Raw genomic sequence first — 19,967 nt, forward strand, 5'->3', positions numbered from 1 at the left:
ATAAACAATGGAAATCCAATTAATCCGTTCTAGATCAAAAGTATTAACAAAAAATACTTTTTGTACATTAAATATAGTAGGTTGGTAAGTAGTAGGTTGGTAGACAGCAGCCACCCAGGGAAGTACTACCGTCCTGCCAGATGACTGTGAAACAGAAACCTGTAACTGTTTTACATGATGGTAGGATTGCTGGTGTCTTTTTGTCTCATAAACATGCTAGATAACAGGGATATCTTGCTACTCCTACTTACAGTTTGGTCACACTTCAGACACACACATGCATATACAGTGGTCCCCTGCTTTTCGTAGTTCCCGGCAATCGTAAATTTCGCCAATCATAGGGGTATTTTCGTATAAACATGGACTCGCTTTTCATAGGTTGACTCGCGAGTTGTAGTTTGTCTGGGACGCGTACCTACGGCGTGAGCCGGGGCGGCAGCCAGTCTGGCATTGTTTACCAGTGACCGAAGGTCCCCTCACGTGCTCCAGCAAAATATTTCATAATACAGTGGACCCCCGCATAATGATCACCTCCGAATGCGACCAATTATGTAAGTGTATTTATGTAAGTGCGTTTGTATGTGTATGTTTGGGGGTCTGAAATGGACTAATCTACTTCACAATATTCCTTATGGGAACAAATTCGGTCAGTACTGGCACCTGAACATACTTCTGGAGTGAAAAAATATTGTTAACCGGGGGTCCACTGTAGTATATTTATTTTAGTGCTTGCAAGTACTAAATAAGCTACCATGGCTCCAAAGAAAGCTCCTAGTGCCAAGCCTGTGGTAAAGAAGGTAAGAAATACGATTGAATTTAAGAAAACAATCATTGAACAATATGAAAGTGGTACAAGTGTGGCCGAACTGTCCAGGATGTATAAGAAACCCTACACAACCTTATGTTCCATAGTGGCCAAGAAAAAGGAAATAAAGGATGCTGTTGTTGCAAAGGGAGTAACTATGCTGACAAAAATGAGATCACCAGTACTGGAAGAGGTTGAGAAGTTAATATTGGTGTGGATAAATGAGAAACAATTAGCAGGAGATACTCTTATGACTTCGATTATTTGTGAAAAGGCTAGGCAGTTGCATGAAGATTTGGTAAAGAAATTGCCTGCAAATAGTGGTGATGTGAGTGAATTTAAGGCCAGCAAAGGCTGATTTGAGAGATTTAAGAACCGTACTGGCATACACAGTGTGGTAAGGCATGGTGAGGCTGCCAGTTCGGACCACAAGGTGGCTGAAAAATATGTGCATGAATTCCAGGAGTACATAGAGGCTGAAGAACTAAACCTGAACAAGTGTTCAATTGTGACGAAACAGGCCTCTTTTGGAAGAAAATGCCAAAGAGGACCTTCATTACACAAGAGGAAAAGGCAATGCCAGGACACAAGCCTATGAAAGACAGGCTGACGCTAATGTTCTGTGCTAATGCTAGTGGGGATTTCAAAGTGAAGCCATTACTAGTGTACCATTCTGAAAATCCCAGAGTGTTCAGGAAAAACAATGTTATGAAGAGTAAATTGTGTGTGTTTTGGAAATCTAATTGTAAGGCATGGGTCACGAGGGAAATTTTCATTGAGTGGTTCAATGAAGTGTTTGGCTCTAGTATGAAGGAGTATCTCATGGAAAAGAAATTGGATCTCAAGTGCCTGCTAGTAATGAACAATGCACCTGCTCATCCTCCAAACTTGGATGACCTAATTTTCGAGGAGTTTGGGTTCATCACAGTAAAGTTCTTGCCCCCGAATACCACTCCTCTCCTCCAACCCATGGACCAGCAGGTTATTGCAAACTTAAAAAAAAACTACACAAAAGTAATGTTTCACAGGTGTTTGACTGTGACCACACACTCACTTGACCCTAAGGGAATTTTGGAGAGAACACTTCAGCATCTTCCACTGCATAACCCTTATAGGTATGGCTTGGGAGGGAGTGACTACCAGGTCTTTGAACTCTGCCTGGAGAAAATTGTGGCCAGATTGTGTCAACAAGAGGGATTTTGAAGGATTTGGGACTGACCCTAATGAGCCTATGTCTGTTGTAAAATCAATTGTGGCACTGGGGAGTTCCACGGGGTTGGATGTGAGTTTGGAGGATGTGGAAGAATTGGTGGAAGACCACAATGAAGAGCTCACCACTGAGGAGCTGCAAGAGCTTCAGCAGGAAGAGCAACACATCGCAGCTCAGAATCTTGCTGCAGAGGAGGAGGAAGAGAGATGGAAGGTGCCTTCTTCAGAAATTAGAGAGATTTTTACTATGTGGGGTAAGATGGAAAGCTTTATGGAGAAACATCACCCTAACAAGGTTGTTTCAAGCCAGGTTGGCAACATGTACAGTGACAAAGTTTTGGGCCATTTTAGGGAAGTGTTAAAGAGACACCAGAAACAGAGCTCTCTCCACAGTTATTTTGCGAGACAGGACTCCAGTGACTCTCAAGGTGGTCCTAGTGGCATTAAGAAACAGAGAAGAGAAGCAACCCCAGAAAAGCAAATGGTACCTGAGGTGTTGATGGAAGGGGATTCCCCTTCCAAACTATAAACAATCCACTCTCTCTCCTCCTCCAGTCTCCCATACACTAAGAAGAATCTCCAATAAAGGTAAGTGTTATGCTGTTAATGTTTCATTCATCATTTCCCATTGTATTGTTTATGTACTACATGTATATTTCATGTAAAAAATTTGTTTTAATACTTCTGGGTGTCAGGAACGGATTAATTGTATTTACATTATTTCTTATGGGGTAAATTGATTCGTAAATCGTAAATTTCATTTATAGTAACAGCTCCAGGAACGGATTAATTACGAAAAACGAGGGACCATTGTATATATATACATATATCTAGGTTTTTTCTCTTTTTTCTAAATAGCTCTTTATTTCTTCTATTGTCCAGGGGAAGTGGAAAAGAATCTTTCCTCCGTAAGCCATGCGTGTCGTATGAGGTGACTAAAATGCCGGGAACAATGGGCTAGTAACCCCTTCTCCTATAAACATTTACTAAAAAAGAGAAGAAGAAAAACTTTATAAAACTGGGATGCTTGAATGTGCGTGGATGTAGTGCGGATGACAAGAAACAGATGATTGCTGATGTTATGAATGAAAAGAAGTTGGATGTCCTGGCCCTAAGCGAAACAAAGCTGAAGGGGGTAGGGGAGTTTTGGTGGGGAGAAATAAATGGGATTAAATCTGGAGTATCTGAGAGAGTTAGAGCTAAGGAAGGGGTAGCAATAATGTTGAAGGATCAGATATGGATTATGTGGATTAAAGTAAAGGTTGGATGTGAAAAGTGGGTCATAATAAGCGTGTATGCACCTGGAGAAGAGAGGAATGTACAGGAGAAAGAGAGAGAGATTTTGGGAGATGTTAAGTGAATGTATAGGAACCTTTGAACCAAGTGAGAGAGTAATTGTGGTAGGGGACCTGAATGCTAAAGTAGGAGAAACTTTTAGAGAGGGTGTGGTAGGTAAGTTTGGGGTACCAGGTGTAAATGATAATGGGAGCCCTTTGATTGAACTTTCTATAGAAAGGGGTTTAGTTATAGGTAATACATATTTTAAGAAAGAGGGTAAATAAGTATACAAGATATGATGTAGGGCAAAATGACAGTAGTTTGTTGGATTATGTATTGGTAGATAATACTGTTGAGTAGACTTCAGGATGTACATGTTTATAGAGGGGCCACAGATATATCAGATCACTTTTTAGTTGTAGCTTCACTGAGAGTAAAAGGTAGATGGGATACAAGGAGAATAGAAGCATCAGGTAAGAGAGAGGTGAAGGTCTATAAACTAAAAGAGGAGGCAGTTAGGGTAAGATATCAACAACTATTGGAGGATAGATGGGCTAATGAGAGCATAGGTAGTGAGGTCGAAGAGGGATGGGGTAGGTTTAAAAATGTGGTGTTAGAGTGTTCAGCAGAAGTTTGTGGTTACAGGAAAGTGGGTGCGGGAGGGAAGAGGAGCGATTGGTGGAATAATGATGTAAAGAGTAGTAAGAGAGAAAAAGTTAGCATATGAGAAGTTTTTACAAAGTAGAAGTGATGCAAGGAGGGAAGAGTATATGGAGAAAGAGAGTGGTGAAGCAATGTAAAAAGAGAGCAAATGAGAGAGTGGGTGAGATGTTATCAACAAATTTTGTTGAAAATAAAAAAAAGTTTTGGAGTGAGATTAACAAGTTAAGAAAGCCTAGAGAACAAATGGTTTTGTCAGTTAAAAATAGGAGAGGAGAGTTATTAAATGGAGAGTTAGAGGTATTGGGAAGATGGAGGAAATATTTTGAGGAATTGTTGAATGTTGATGAAGATAGGGAAGCTGTGATTTCGTGTATAGGGCAAGGAGGAATAACATCTTGTAGGAGTGAGGAAGAGCCAGTTGTGAGTGTGGGGGAAGTTCGTGAGGCAGTAGGTAAAATGAAAGGGGGTAAGGCAGCTGGGATTGATGGGATAAAGATAGAAATGTTAAAAGCAGGTGGGGATATAGTTTTGGAGTGGTTGGTGCTATTATTTAATAAATGTATGGAAGAGGGTAAGGTACCTAGGGATTGGCAGAGAGCATGCATAGTTCCTTTGTATAAAGGCAAAGGGGACAAAAGAGTGCAAAAATTTTAGGGGGATAAGTCTGTTGAGGCTTTAGGAAAGGAAGGGGGTGTGTGGACCAGGTGTTTACAGTGAAACATATAAGTGAACAGTATTTAGATAAGCCTAAAGAGGTTTTTGTGGCATTTATGGATTTGGAAAAGGCGTATGACAGGGTGGATTGGGGGGTAATGTGGCAGATGTTGCAGGTGTATTGTATAGGAGGTAGGTTACTGAAAGCAGTGAAGAGTTCTTACGAGGATAGTGAGGCTCAAGTTAGAGTATGTAGGAAAGAGGGAGATTATTTCCGAGTAAAAGTAGACCTTAGACAAGGATGCGTGATGTCACCGTGGTTGTTCAATATATTTATAGATGGGGTTGTAAGAGAAGTAAATGCTAGGGTCTTGGCAAGAGGTGTGGAGTTAAAAGATAAAGAATCACACATAGTGGGAGTTGTCACAGTTGCTCTTTGCTGATGACACTGTGGTCTTGGGTGATTCTGAAAAGAAGTTGCAGAGGTTGGTGGATGAATTCGGTAGGGTATGTAAAAGAAGAAAATTGAAAGTGAATACAGGAAAGAGTAAGGTTAAGGATAACAAAAAGATTAGGTGATGAAAGATTGGGTATCAGATTGGAGGGAGAGAGTATGGAGGAGGTAAATGTATTCAGATATTTGGGAGTGGATGTGTCAGCGGATGGGTCTATGAAAGATGAGGTGAATCATAGAATTGATGAGGGGAAAAGGGTGAGCGGTGCACTTAGGAGTCTGTGGAGACAAAGAACTTTGTCCTTGGAAGCAAAGAGGGGAATATATGAGAGTATAGTTTTACCAGTGCTCTTATATGGGTGTGAAGCATGGGTGATGAATGTTGCAGCGAGAAGGCTGGAGGCAGTGGAGATGTCATGTCTAAGGGCAATGTGTAGTGTGAATATAATGCAAAGAATTCGTAGTTTGGAAGTTAGGAGGAGGTGCGGGATTACCAAAACTGTTGTCCAGAGGGCTGAGGAAGGGTTGTTGAGGTGGTTCGGACATGTAGAGAGAATGGAGCAAAACAGAATGACTTCAAGAGTGTATCAGTCTGTAGTGGAAGGAAAGCGGGGTAGGGGTTGGCCTAGGAAAGGTTGGAGGGAGAGGTGAAAGGAGGTTGTGTGTGCAAGGGGCTTGGATTTCCAGCGGGCATGCGTGAGCGTGTTTGATAGGAGTGAATGGAGACAAATGGTTTTTAATACTTGACGTGCTGTTGGAGTGTGAGCAAAGTAACATTTATGAAGGGATTCAGGGAAACCGGCAGGCCGGACTTGAGTCCTGGAGATGGGAAGTACAGTGCATGCACTCTGAAGGAGGGGTGTTAATGTTGCAGTTTAAAAACTGTAGTGTAAAGTGCCCTTCTGGCAAGACAGTGATGGAGTGAATGATGGTGAAAATTTTTCTTTTTCGGGCCACCCTGCCTTGGTGGGAATTGGCCAGTGTGTTAATAAAAAATAAGTAATAAATATAGATTTAGAGTACATACAGAAAACAATGAGACATCAATTATAAAGCAATAACATCACACTTACCTTTATTGAAGACTCTTATTGGTGTATGAATAAAATGTCATTACGTATGTTAGGAATTTTGGCGGTGGCAGGAGTGTCTTTGGAGACAGGACAAGAAAGTCCTTCAAAATGACACTGATATCAACTCTACAGCTTATCTATCACAATTCATCTAATATGACATAGTAAACAATATTAATAACATAGAAACATGACATATACTCTGGAATGAATAAAATACGTGTTTACGTAGGCCACAATTGTTGTTGTGTTGTCTTGTTGAGTGTATAAGGGCCACTGAAAGATAAGCCTGACATAGTGGTGGTGAATGGCGACATCAGACACAGCGGTGTTAGTCAGTCACCCAATATACCTCGAACAACAATGGAGGAGTTAAGTTTCATGTCGTTGTTTTACTATTGATTTATGGCTTAACTTACTTGCTACACTGTTAATGCTACACTTCATTGCTGGCTGGCTCTCTAGCCTTTATTGACTCCTGCTGCTTTACATATTATTGAATCACTGAAGAAGGCATATTCTCTCCTCTCTCTCAGCCTTTTACCAAAGGACTGGCAGTAGAAGCTTTCTTTGGGCCCATGGTGTCCTATTTAGCAGTTGCAAGCACCAAAACAAATGGAATATATCTTATGAATGCTTGAGGTGATGGTCACTTGCCCATAAACAATGCCACACTGACTGTGGTGTGGGAGGGAGGCTGGCTTTGTTTGGGGGCTGACACTGGGAGAAGGGCCGGACGCATACCTTACCACTGCCAAATTGCGAATAAAATCGTGAACTGTGAGTATTTTTTGCTGTAAAAAGGTGCTGAAAGGCGAAATTCACGAAACACGATGCCGCTGAAACTCTGGGGTCCACTGTATTCCATTCTTTTTTGTGTTTGCAACTACTAAATAAGCCACCATGGGTAAAGAATGTGAGAAACATGATAGAATTCAAGAAAGAAGTCATTGCAAAATATGAAAGTGGCGTGCATGTGGCCCATCATACCAGGATGTATGGGAAGCCTCATACAGGCATCGCTTCCATCGTGGTGAAGGAAAAGGAAATCAAGGAAGCTGTTGTTGCGAAAGGGGAAGATATGCTCACAAAAGAGAGATTGCAAATACTTGATGCTGAGAATTTGTTGGTGTGGATCAACGAAAAACAGGAGATAGTGTTGTGCAGTTGATAATTTGTGAAAAGGCAAGGTAGTTGCTTGCTGATCTCGTAAAGAAAATGCCTGGAACGAGTGCTGATGTTAGTGAATTTAAGGCCAGCAAAGGCTGGTTTGAGAGATTTAAGAAGCATAGTTGCATACACTGTGGTAAAGCTTGGTGAGGCTGCAAGTTCTACAAATGTGTGGCTGAAAAATTCATGCAGGAATTCAAGGACTATGTGGAGGCTGGAGGATTCGTCTCCCAAAAAGTGTTCATTTGTGACAAAACAGGCCTCTTTTGGAAGAAAACGCCAAAGAGGACCTGCATCACGCAGGAGGAAACGGCACTGCCAGGACACAAGCTTATGAAAGACGGGCTCACTCTCATGTTCTGTGGTAATGCTACTGGGGATTTCAGAGTGAAGCCTTTACTGGTGTATCACTCTGAAAATCCCAGTGTGTTCAAGAAACAGTGTTGCCAAGAGTAAATTGTGTGTGATGTGGAAAGCTAACAGTAAGGCATGGGCCACGAGGGAAATTTTCCTCTATTGGTTCAATGAAGTGTTTGGCCTGAGTGTGAAGAAATACCTCCTGGAAAATATATTGCCACTCAAGGGCCTCATGGTAATGGACAATAAACCTGCTCATCCTCCAGACTTGGATGACCAAATGGTGGAGGAGTTTAGTTTCATCACAGTGAAGTTCTTGCCCCCCTAATACTACTACTATCATCCAGCCCATGGACCAGCAGATCATTTCAAGCTTCAAAAAAACTCTACACCAAGGCAATGTTTCAAAGGTGCTTTGATGTAACCTCAGACACTCAGTTGACCCTAAGAGTGTTCTGGAAAGATCACTTCACTATCCTCCATTGCACAGGCCTTATGGATAAGGCTTGGCAGGGAGTGACTACCAGGACTTTGAACTCTGCTTGGAGAAAATTGTGGCCAGATTTTGTCCTTGACAAAGATTTTGAAGGGTTTGAGGCTGACCCTGACAGCCCTATGCCAGTTGTGGAAACTGTTGTGGCACTGGGGAATTCCATGGGGTTGGATGTGACTGGCCAGGATGTGGAAGAGTTGGTGGAGGACCACAGTGAAGAGCTAACCACTGAAGAATTGCAAGACCTTCATCTGCAATAGCAACAGACCACAGCTCAGGAAGTTGCTGCAGAGGAGGAAGAGAGAGGGAAGAAGGTGCCTTCTTCAAAGATTAAGGACATTCGTGCAAAGTGGAGGTGCAAACGTTTGTGGAGGAACATCACCCTGACAAAGCTGTTGCAGGCTGTTGGCAACATGTACAATGACAAGGTCTTGTCCTATTTTAGGCAAATTATAAAGAGATGCCAAAAATAGAGCTCTCTGGAACAATTTTTTGAGCAACAGGGGTCCAGTGACTCTCAAGCTGGTCCTAGTGACATTAAAAACCAAAGATGGGAAGTAATCCTGGATTAAGGACTTGGTACCTACAGTTTTTATGGAAGGGGATTCCCCTTCCAAACAGTAGTGTAACATCTCCATCCTCTCCCCTCCTCCCTTCTTCCATACACCAACAAGTGTCTTCAATAAAGGTAAGTGTGATGTTGTTGTTTTATACTTGATGTCTCATTGTTTTCTGTATGTAAATCTATGTTTAATGTAAAAAAAAAATATTTTTTGTTAATACTTTTGGGTGTTTGGAATGAATTAATTGGATTTACATTTTTTCTTATGGGGGAAAATGGTTATGCCATTCATAAATTATACCTTTTGTCAGACTATCTGGAACGGATTAGTTATGAAATTCGAGGGTCCACTGTATAACATTTCAGGTATATTTTTAAATGTTTATACAGCAGTGTACTGTATATTGTATTAACCCCTTCAGGGTCCAAGGCCAAAATCTGAAGTGGTGCTCCAGTGTCCAAGAAATTTTGAAAAAAAAAAAAATTATTTTTTCTTACAGAATTAGATTATATTTTTGTGAAGGTAATAAGACAAAAAAAAAATGTTCTGATCAGTACTTACCGAGATACAGCGGCGGGAAGTTGACCCAAAATGACCGGGTGGCGGCAACATCAGTGACTTCCGCAAAATCCCAGTTTTTTATTTTACGTTTTTTATACTTTTTTCTTTTCTTTTCTAATTTTTTTCTTTTTATAATAACATTTTGTGGCCTGTGAGACCAGTATAATGTATATTGTATAAGTGTACACTCATTGTATTCCACGCAATAACTTCACTAATTTGTTTATCATTATATTGATTACAAAACTTGTTTACAAGTTTATTGTAAACAAAATGATGAAAATATTAGTGCAGTTATTGTGTTGAATACAATGGTACCATATAGTACAATGGTACCATATGGTACAATGGTGCCATAGGGTGTAATTGTACCATATGGTACAATGGCACCACATGATACAATGGTACCATATGGTACAATATGGCACAATGGCAATTGTACCATATGGTAATTGTACCATATGGTACAATGGCACCACATGATACAATGGTACCATATGGTACAATATGGCACAATGGCACATGATACAATGGTACCATATGATAGTGGTACCATATGATACAATGTCACCATATGATACAATGGTACCATATGGTGCAATGGTACCTTATGGTACCATATGGTGTAATGGTACCATATGGTACCATATGATGCAATGGTACCATATGGTACATTGTACCATATGGTACTATATGGTACTGTGGTATTCAACACAATAAACACACTAATATTTTCAGTATTATTTTGTTTGCATATTTTTGTTGTAAAAAATTATTGTAAAAATGTTGTATATTAGTAATGTTCTACTATATATTTACTGCACCTATTACATAGAACACTTAACTCTGATATTAACCCTCCCCTCAAACATCTCCTTGCCAACCTCAACAGAACACATGACCATAACACAAGGCACAGATCACTCTTTGATGTTCCTCGTGTCCATCTCACGCTATGCAAAAACTCAATGCACATAAAAGGCCCTAAAATCTGGAATTCATTACCTGTAAATATAAAAGAAACACTACCTGTTTATAAATTCAAGTCTCTTCTCAAAGATCACTTACTCACTCAAAACCAAATAAATACTGAATAACTGAACCTTATAAATTGTATATCCTAAATGTTACTCACAATTATATCACATAAATGTTAAACCTAGGACCCAATCTAACTTTATTATTTTTTTTAAATACACTACCTAACAGAATACTCCATTCGACTGAATGTACAGCAATGCATGCAACCATATGACCTGTCTTTGTAATACTCATTTGTGCTTTATAGTTATATGTTTACAATAATGTTTTATCACTGATTTCATCATTGCTTAGTTAATCTTAAGTTAATTTTAAGCCAGCCCGTAATGCTATGCATATAAGTGGCTTTGGCATGCTGCTCTTACCTGTATTTTTTTGTACCTCTGTATGTATGCTAAAATTACTAAATAAATAAATAAATAAATAAAAGTGTACAGGAACTTGACGTGTTCCTTGAGGTGGATGACAAAGCACTTTGTCTGGGAAACTGCCGAGTCAGTAGCTAGCTTGTGTCGCCACTCACTCAGTCTTGGCTGGTGTCTCATGCCACCAACACCTATTGACCATATGGTACACGGTATCATATGTTACAGGGTACCATATGGTACATTGTACTATATGGTATAGGGTACCATGCAGTACAGGATAACATATGGCACAGGGTACCATATGGCACAGGGTACCATACAGTACAGGACACCATATGGTACAGATACAGGGATAACTATGGAAATAAGTCCCCCTGACTTTTTTGGGTTATCCTAGGATTTTATACATATGCTGCTATGTATGATAATCTATGTAATTGTATTTCTGTACACCTGAATAAACTTACTCAAGTGCATGTGGCATCATAAGTAAGTTTATTTAGTTATACACAAATAAAGTTACATAGAATATCATACTTAGCAGCATAAGTTTGGAGAACCTAGGATAACCCAAAAAAGTCAAGATTCATTTCCATTAGGGTCCCTGTACCCTGTACCATATGGTATAATGTACCATATGGTACCATTGTACCATATGGTACCATTGTACCATATGGTACCATTGTATCATATTGTATGACACGGCACCATTGTACCATATGGTATCATTGTACCATATGGCACAATGGTACCATATGGTTCAAAACCATAGAATTCGTCTTCAGCTCCATTTCCATTAGTCTTAGAACTGTAAGTTGTGAAGAGGAGTCAGAATTCGCCCGGAGAGTGAGTGGGGAGTGAGAGCTTCCTTGCCACCAGACACTATGAACAATGCCATGCGGGCGTCCAGATTTTTTCTATGGTATGTACACTGACCACCCAGACCCATTCTCTTAGATGTAGGCCTACCAGCCTTTTTTATTTTTTTATTATTATTTTTTATTATCACACTGGCCGATTCCCACCAAGGCAGGGTGGCCCGAAAAAGAAAAACTTTCACCACCAGCCTTCTCGTGCTAAATTTGACAGCGCTAGAATTTTGGCGTAGATCTATGGTTTGGACCCTGAACGTAAAGCCGTAGATCTTTGGGACGGACCCTGAAAGGGTTAAAAAGAATTTAGGAAATCAGCTCTAATATACATTATTTAGGTATGCATACTGGTCAGAGAGCCCATCATCAGTCCGAGTCGTTGGTAAACGAGTACTACATCCCTAAATGAGGAGAGGCTGTATTTAAAAAATGTTTCATTTATATATCTTTTACTAATTAGAAAGGTTTGTTAACAGCAACTCTTCCTCGTCTTAGGTAATCAAATCAGAACGTCCAGATGGTGTCCTCCTGACATTTGGAGGCCAGACTGCCCTTAACTGTGGTGTGGAACTTGAGCGGGCTGGTGTGTGGGCCAAGTATGGAGTTCGTGTTCTTGGTACTCCTGTGGCATCAATTGTGCAAAGTGAAGATAGGAAGATGTTTGCTGAGGTAGTTGCTTCAGTTGGTGAGAGAGTTGCTCCCTCAGCTGCTGTATATTCTGTAGAAGAGGTAAGAGCACTTAGTAGAGCAGATTTAGTAATACTGTGTACAGTAAAATGTGAAGGATTTACTCTTAAGGAGAAGCTGCCTTATACTCTGCTCTTTCAAAATTTTATTTATGCTAGCTCTTGCAGTTTTTTAATGATATTACTAATTATATGTTTTATGACTGCATGAGGTTTAATATAACTACTGTACTATATAATGAAACTTCAAATTTTGTTTTTGTAAATTTTAAACTGAACTCTGGTCAGTGAAGATGAAGATTCTCTATGTATTGGAGGAAAGATAAATTGGAAATTACTAGAAGAATTTACCTCATTTATCCATACCTTACTTGTTTAAAGAATAAAATATAATTTAATACTTCCCAAGTTTATACTGTACTTTTTTAACTTGGCAGCTGTCTTCCACTGAGGCAGGGAAACCTGAAAAAGAAGAAACACTTTCACCATTATTCACACTGTCACTGTCTTGTCAGAGGTGTGTCAGTACTACAGTACAAATGCCCCTCCAAACTGCAGTATCTTCTCCTCTCCTTCAGAGTGCAGGCTCTATACTTTCCACCTCCAGGACCCAAGTCCAGCTAACTGAATCCCTTTATATATATTACCTTGCTCACACTCCAACAGCACGTCAAGTCATGACTACTTACCTCCACTCACTTCTATCTAACACACACACACACACGTGCTTGCTGGATGTCTAAACCCCAACACACAAAACCTCCTTTACCCCCTCCCTCTAATCGGTTATAGGGTGACCCCCCCCCCCCCACCTTCCCTCCACTGCACATTTATACCCTTCCAAGTTATTTTATTTTACTCCATCCTCTCTAAATCTCCAAACCAACTCAACTTTCTGGATAATACTTTCAGTAACCCTGCACCTCCTAATCTCCAAACTATAGTAATTTTATACATACAGTCACTTGGGTGAATGTAAGTATAAATGTACATCACACATTACCCTCAGATACGTCTCCACTTCCTCCAGTCTCCTCCTTGCTGCAACATTCACAACCTATGCTTCACACCCATATAAGAGTGTTAGTATTACGTTACTGTCGTACATTTTCCCTCTTGCCTACATACTCCCTCCTTCCAACCTGATATCCAATCATTCATTACCTAAATATTGTTGTTACCCTCATCACCTTGTTCTTTCCTGTGTTCACTTTTAATTTCCTTTTACATACACTTCCAAATTTGTCCACCAACCTCTGCAACTTCTCTTCAGAATCTCCTAAAAAGCACAGTATTATCATCAAAAAGTAACTTTGACAACTCCCACTTTGTATTAGATTCTATACAATTTAATCCCACACCTCTTCCTTACATCCTAGCATTCACTTCTTTTACAACCCCATTTATAACCATGGTGATATCACACATCCCTGTCTAAGGCCGACTTTTACTGGAAAATAATCTCCCATTTTCCTACACACCCTAACATGGGTCTCAATATTCTCAAAAACTCTTGACTACTTTCAGTAACTTACCACCTATTCCATACACTTGCAACTTAGGCCACATTGCTTCCCTATCCACCCTATCATATGCCTTTTCTAAATCCATAAATGCAACAAAAACTTCATTACCTTTACATAAATATTATTCACCTATATGCTTCAATGTGAACATTTAGTCTACACATTCCCTACCCTTCGTAAACCCTCATTGTTCATGTGTGATCCTGCTTTCCATCCTACCCTTAACTCTTTCAATAATAACTCTACCATACACCTTAGCAGGTATACTGAACAGGCTTTTTTTCCTATAATTCTTACACTCACTCTTGTCCCCCTCTCCTTTTTACAGAGGAACTATGCATGCTTTCTGCCAGTCCCTAGATACCTTCTCCTCTTTCATCCATTTATTGAAGAAAAGTACCAACCACTCCAAATCTACATCCCCACCTGCTTTTAACATTGCTGTCGTGATCCCATCAATCCCAGCTGTATTACCCACCTTTCATTTTACCCACTGTCTCATGCACCTCCCCTCACACTCACAACTGACTCTTCCTCATTTCTAAAAGATGTTATATGTTCCTGGCCAATACATGAAATCACAGCTTCCCATTCTTCATCAATATTTAACAGCTCAAAATATTCCCTCCATCTTTCCAATATACTGTATTGTATACCATTATCATAGTCACACTGTTGTCTCCCACTGAGGTAGGATGACTTTCCAGACCACAAAGAATAAACACATTCCCACCTATTCTTCAGAGTGCAATTGTTGGATCATCTGACCTGTGATGTCAGTGTGCTTCATGCAAGACAGTGAGTGACAGTGAAAGTGTTCTCCATTTGGATCCTCCCTCAGTGGGAGGTGGCTCAAGTGTTAAAGAAAAATATGCCTTCTAATATGTTTTTAGCAAATATGTGATTCATATAATTTTTGTCATGACAAAAAAATATTAATCAATTTCTAATATGTAATACCAGGCTCACGAAGCAGCTGAGAGAATAGGGTATCCAGTGCTAGCTCGGGCAGCTTATGCTCTAGGTGGCCTTGGGTCTGGTTTTGCTGATAATCACCAGGAATTGGCTAAACTAGCAACATCAGCATTTGCTCATTCACCCCAGCTTATTATAGGTGAGATTTGTGTATGTCCTGATTATAAATTATTTACATTCTATATTACAGAATTAATGTTTTCTTGACAGGGTTGCTGGTGTTTTCTTTGTCTTTTAAGTACAATATTAAGGAATTAGGCTAATCTGAGCATTTTTTTTTTTTTTTTTTTTTTTTTTTTTTTTTTTTTTTTTTACCCTTTTCATCTTTACTTCCACGTAAGTTTGCAAAAGAGACAGAAATGCAGTTTAAAGCAAGCCTTTATTAACCCCTTGACTGTTGCAACCCCAAATCCTATGGTGTCTCCTGGTGTTGCAAAATTTCCCCCCAAAAAAAAAAAAAAATTATGAAATAGAGAATCTTTTCCCATTTGTAATGACACCAAAAGAACAAAATTTGATGGAAAACTGATGGAATTATGCTCTCGTGAAGTTAGCGACCTCGGCGATATTTACAAATCGGCAATTTCGCCCACTTTGAACCTTATTTTCGGCTAACTCTCTTGTTCCAGTTGACCAAACTCATAGCTATTTCTTTAGAACTCCGTTTTTTCTATCAATTGAGTACAAGAAAGTGCCCATTTACTGATTTCAACTACCCAATAACATTGTCAGAAATTTGCAATTTGGCCAATTTCACGAAAATTAAAAAATATGACAATTTCAAAACAGGGTCCAGAATGAACAATGCATACATTCCTGACTCTAAAATAACATTTTCTATGTTCATCAGTCATGTCTCCAGGCCCCTCTGATATTACTCTTGCTTTCCATTCTGGATTTTTATTCAAACAAAAAATAAAAGATTTACTGTTATGCAGACTACTGCAATATTGTAATAATTGTATAAATAATGTCAACCCATTCATAACTGCATATTAGAATTGCTACTTGGACATTTATTGGAAAATGACATCATTTGTTTACTTTTGAACATCGGCAAAAATCAAACATTTCCCCTAATTTGAGCTCCATTTCAAGGTTCTTTCCATAATAAAACCAATCAAAATCTCTCTATTTCTATAATACGTTTTCCATTCCATCAATTGAGACCAAGAAAACGAGAATACAACCATAAATACTATATGAAAATAGACCACAAAGTCGGCATTTTAACATTTTCAGGGTTTCCGATGTACCAGTATGGCTTAGGCACCAGGGTTTTTGATGTATACTAGTACGCCTAAATTCTAGTGCCCTCAAATCTAGTGAGAGAAAGCTGGTAGGCCTACATATGAAAGAATGGGTCTATGTGGTGAGTGTGCGCAGTATAAAAAAAATCCTGGAGCACACAGTGCGTAATGAGAAAATAAAAGTTTGACAGTGTTTTTTGTTTAAAACAGCGACTTTGCACTGTATTTTTTTATTGTATTGATGATGGTATTCTAGTTTTCCGGGTCTCGTTTTATAGAATGGAAGACATATTACAGAAATTGAGATGATTTTGATTGGTTTCACAATGAAAAGTACCTTGAAATTGAGCTCAAAGTAGCAGAAATCTTCGATTTTTGCCAGAGTTCAAAACTAAACAAATCATGCTACGTGTCCAATACACGTCAACTGGTGAGTCTAATATTCTTTCACAAGTGCGCTGATATTATTTATACCATTTCTACACTAATGCAGTAGTCTGCATAACAGTAAATCTTCTATTTTTTGTGAGAATAAAAATTCAAAGTGGAAAGCAAAAGAATGTAAGAGGGGCATGGGGACATAACTAATGAACAGAGGAAATGTTATTTTAGTACCAGGAATGTCTTTCTTGTTTATTCTGGACCCTATTTGGAAATTGGCATCTTTTGAAATTTGTGTAAAATTGGCAAAATTGCTAAATTCTGACTACTGTATTGGATAGTTGAAATCAGTAAATGGGTGGTTTCTTGTACTCATTCGATAGAAAAAATGGAGTTCTAGCTAAGCAGTTATTTTTCTTTGTCGACTAGTACACTGGAATTGGCCGAAAATAGGGCTCAAACTGGGCAAAATCGCCGATGCATAAACATCGTCAAGACTGCTAACTTCGTGAGAGCATAATTCCGTAAGTTTTCCATCAAATTTCATACTTTTGGTGTCATTATGATCGGAAAGAGATTCTCTATCTTTTCATAAGAAAAATAATTTTTTGGGGGGGGGGAGGGGGAGGATTTAGGTGACCCTGAGAACAAGTCTGGGAGAGGGCCTGGGGACCCTGAAAAGGTTAATTAAAAAAAAAAAAAGGTTGAATTTTTTTTTCTCATTATGCACTGGATGCTGCAGGATTTTTTTCATATGGTGCACACTGACCACATAGACCCATTCTCTTACATGTGGGCCTACCAGCTTTCTCATGCTTGATTTGAAGCTGCTAGTATTTGAGTATATATATGTCAAAAACGGTGGCTCGCAGTACGTATATATATGACCAAAACAGTCTAAGGGTTAACATTTTGGCCACAAGAGTGGCTTTTATCAAGTCAGACAGATCTGTTAGTCACTTGGTAAAGCACTGTGTGGGCTAAACATTGTCAGTAAAATATCACATTATACTGTATTGTCTTTTTCTATTGTACCATGATTTTTTACCATTTCTCTCCATCCCTTTTTTCTTGAATCTCTTTCCAATATATATTTTTTTTAATTCTGTGGGATAATGGATAAGGCTTCTTCTGTAGATAAGCTTGTTGTTGAAAACAAAAATTTCTTTGGTTTCTAGAGTAAAAAGTGACAGTACGTACTTCCCATCTCCAGGACTCAAGTCCGGCCTGCCGGTTTTGCTGAATCCTTTCATAAATGTTACTTTGCTCACACTCCAACAGCACATCAAGTATTAAAAACCATTTGTCTCCATTCACACCTATCAAACATGCTCACGCATGCCCGCTGGAAGTCCAAGCCCCTTCATGTTCTTGTTTATTTCCTCTTATCTCCATGGGGAAGTGGAACAGAATTTTTCTTCCGTAAACTATGCGTGTTATAAGAGGTGACTAAAATGCCAGGAGCAAGGGGCTTGTAACTCCTTCTCCTGTATAAATTACTAAATTTAAAAAGAGAAACTTTCGTTTTTCTTTTTGGGCCACCCTCCCTCGGTGGGATACATCCGGTTTGTTGAAAGAAGAAGAAGAACAACAGTCTCTCCACATCTTTGACTAGTACAGCTGACGTTGGTGCAGCAGCAGATGACCGTGGTACGATAGTATTTCGATAGTATTTCTCACCTTTTTGTACCACAGAGATTGTAATAGCTTTCTTTGGGCCCATGGTAGCTTATTTAGCAGTTACAAGTACTATAAACAATGGAATAATACAAAATGTATCAAATGTATGCATGAAACTGGCCACCCTGGCTTGCTAGCAATCATGGCAAGGCAGCTGAGGCGCTCAGGCTGGACAGATAGGTTCAGGACGAATTGCATTGGGCGAATTTTTTATCGTTAGCCAGGCCAAATTTTTTACGCTCGAGCCCTTCGTTGGGTGGATTTAACGTTATGCGATGCGTTCATTAGCCAAGCATCCACTGTATACAGTGGACCCTCTTCTTCGTAATAATCCATTCAAGAGAGTGACTAATGGCAAAATTGACGATTTGCGAAACCATTTTCCCCATAATAAATAATGTAAATCCAATTAATCCATTTCAGACCAAAAGTATTAACAAAAAATATTTTTTTTTACATAAAATATAGATTTATATGCACAGAAAACAATGAAACATGAAGAATAATACAGTAACATCACAACTGACTCAGGAAATCATAATGACATGATTGCACAAAACATACTCAACCCCTGCCAATTTGGATTCAGGAAAAATAAAAGCACTAATGATGCAATTGTAAAAATGCTAGATGTGCATTACATAGCATTGGAAAATAAGGAATAGCTGCTAGGAATTTTTATTGACCTAAGAAAAGCTTTTGACACAGTAGACCACGGCATCCTATTCCACAAACTTGACCATTATGGTATAAGAGGCCATGCGCTTGCATATTTCAAATCCTACCTTACTAATAGGTATCAGTATGTCACCATTAAAGACACAGCATCATCAACACAGCCACTTGATACTGAAGTTCCACAGGGAAGTGTCCTTGGACCCCTGCTCTTCCTCATTTACATAAGTGATCTTCCAAACATATCCCATCACCTGAAACCCATTCTCTCTGCTGACGACACGACTTATGTCATCTCTAACCCTAATCTTGCCACCCTCAACACCATTGTTAATGAGGAGCTGCTCAAATTATCAACTTGGATGATAGCCAATAAACTTACACTTAACACTGACAAAATCTACTATATTATGGTTTGTAGTAGAGCAGGTGTTGCACAACTTAACATTAAGATCGACAACACTCTAATTGCCAGACATAATGAGGGCAAATTCCTAGGCCTATGCCACGTTAACAACCTGAATTTCAGCACCCATATCCAACACATTTCAAAAAAAAGTATCCAAAACAGTTGGGATCCTCTCCAAGATACGATACTTTGTGCCGCAAAATGCCCTTCTCACACTATAACATTCACTCATTTATCCATACCTCACCTATGCTATTTGTGCTTGGGGATCAACTGCAGCAGTACACCTAAAGCCAATAATAACTCAACAAAAAGCCGCAGTAAGAATAATCACTAAATCCCATCCCTGGCAACACCCCCCCCCCCCACTCTTCATAGATCTGAACTTACTCCCTGTTCAGAACGTCCACACTTACTACTGTGCAGTCTACATATACAGGACCTTAAATTCTAATATTAACCTTGACCTAAAAGGCTTTCTTGATAGTTGTGACAGGACCCACAAGCATAACACCAGAGACAAACATCTCTATGACATCGCCGTGTCTGACTAAACCTTTACAAAAATTCAATGCATGTCAAAGGCCCTAAAATCTGGAACACCCTACCTGAAAACTCTAGAACTGCAGACACATTCATCACCTTCAAAACTACCATTAGAAAACATCTTATCTCCCTGATACACCCTGTCAACTAACTACATAAAAACCACCTGGTGCTTCAATCTTACACTCACTCACCCATTTGACTATAAGCACAGAAATATGTATCTTAATCTTAAAACAATGATTCCTAACTAGTCACAAGTTTGCCTGTGATACTCC

The 19,967-nt window shown here is 39.3% G+C and overlaps 1 protein-coding gene across 1 annotated transcript in view; it reads left to right on the top strand.

Annotated features, from left to right (window-relative positions):
* Positions 1–19,967, top strand: part of r (carbamoyl-phosphate synthetase 2, aspartate transcarbamylase, and dihydroorotase rudimentary) — a 1,183,622-nt gene that overhangs the window by 587,991 nt on the left and 575,664 nt on the right. Inside the window, exons 12-13 of the mRNA XM_070094236.1 lie at positions 12,057–12,290; positions 14,737–14,887. Of these exons, the coding sequence (XP_069950337.1) occupies positions 12,057–12,290; positions 14,737–14,887 (385 nt within the window). The remainder of the gene's footprint in view (positions 1–12,056; positions 12,291–14,736; positions 14,888–19,967) is intronic.

This window comes from Cherax quadricarinatus, chromosome 45 (assembly GCF_038502225.1).
Source record: "Cherax quadricarinatus isolate ZL_2023a chromosome 45, ASM3850222v1, whole genome shotgun sequence".
Classification (NCBI taxonomy): domain Eukaryota; kingdom Metazoa; phylum Arthropoda; class Malacostraca; order Decapoda; family Parastacidae; genus Cherax; species Cherax quadricarinatus.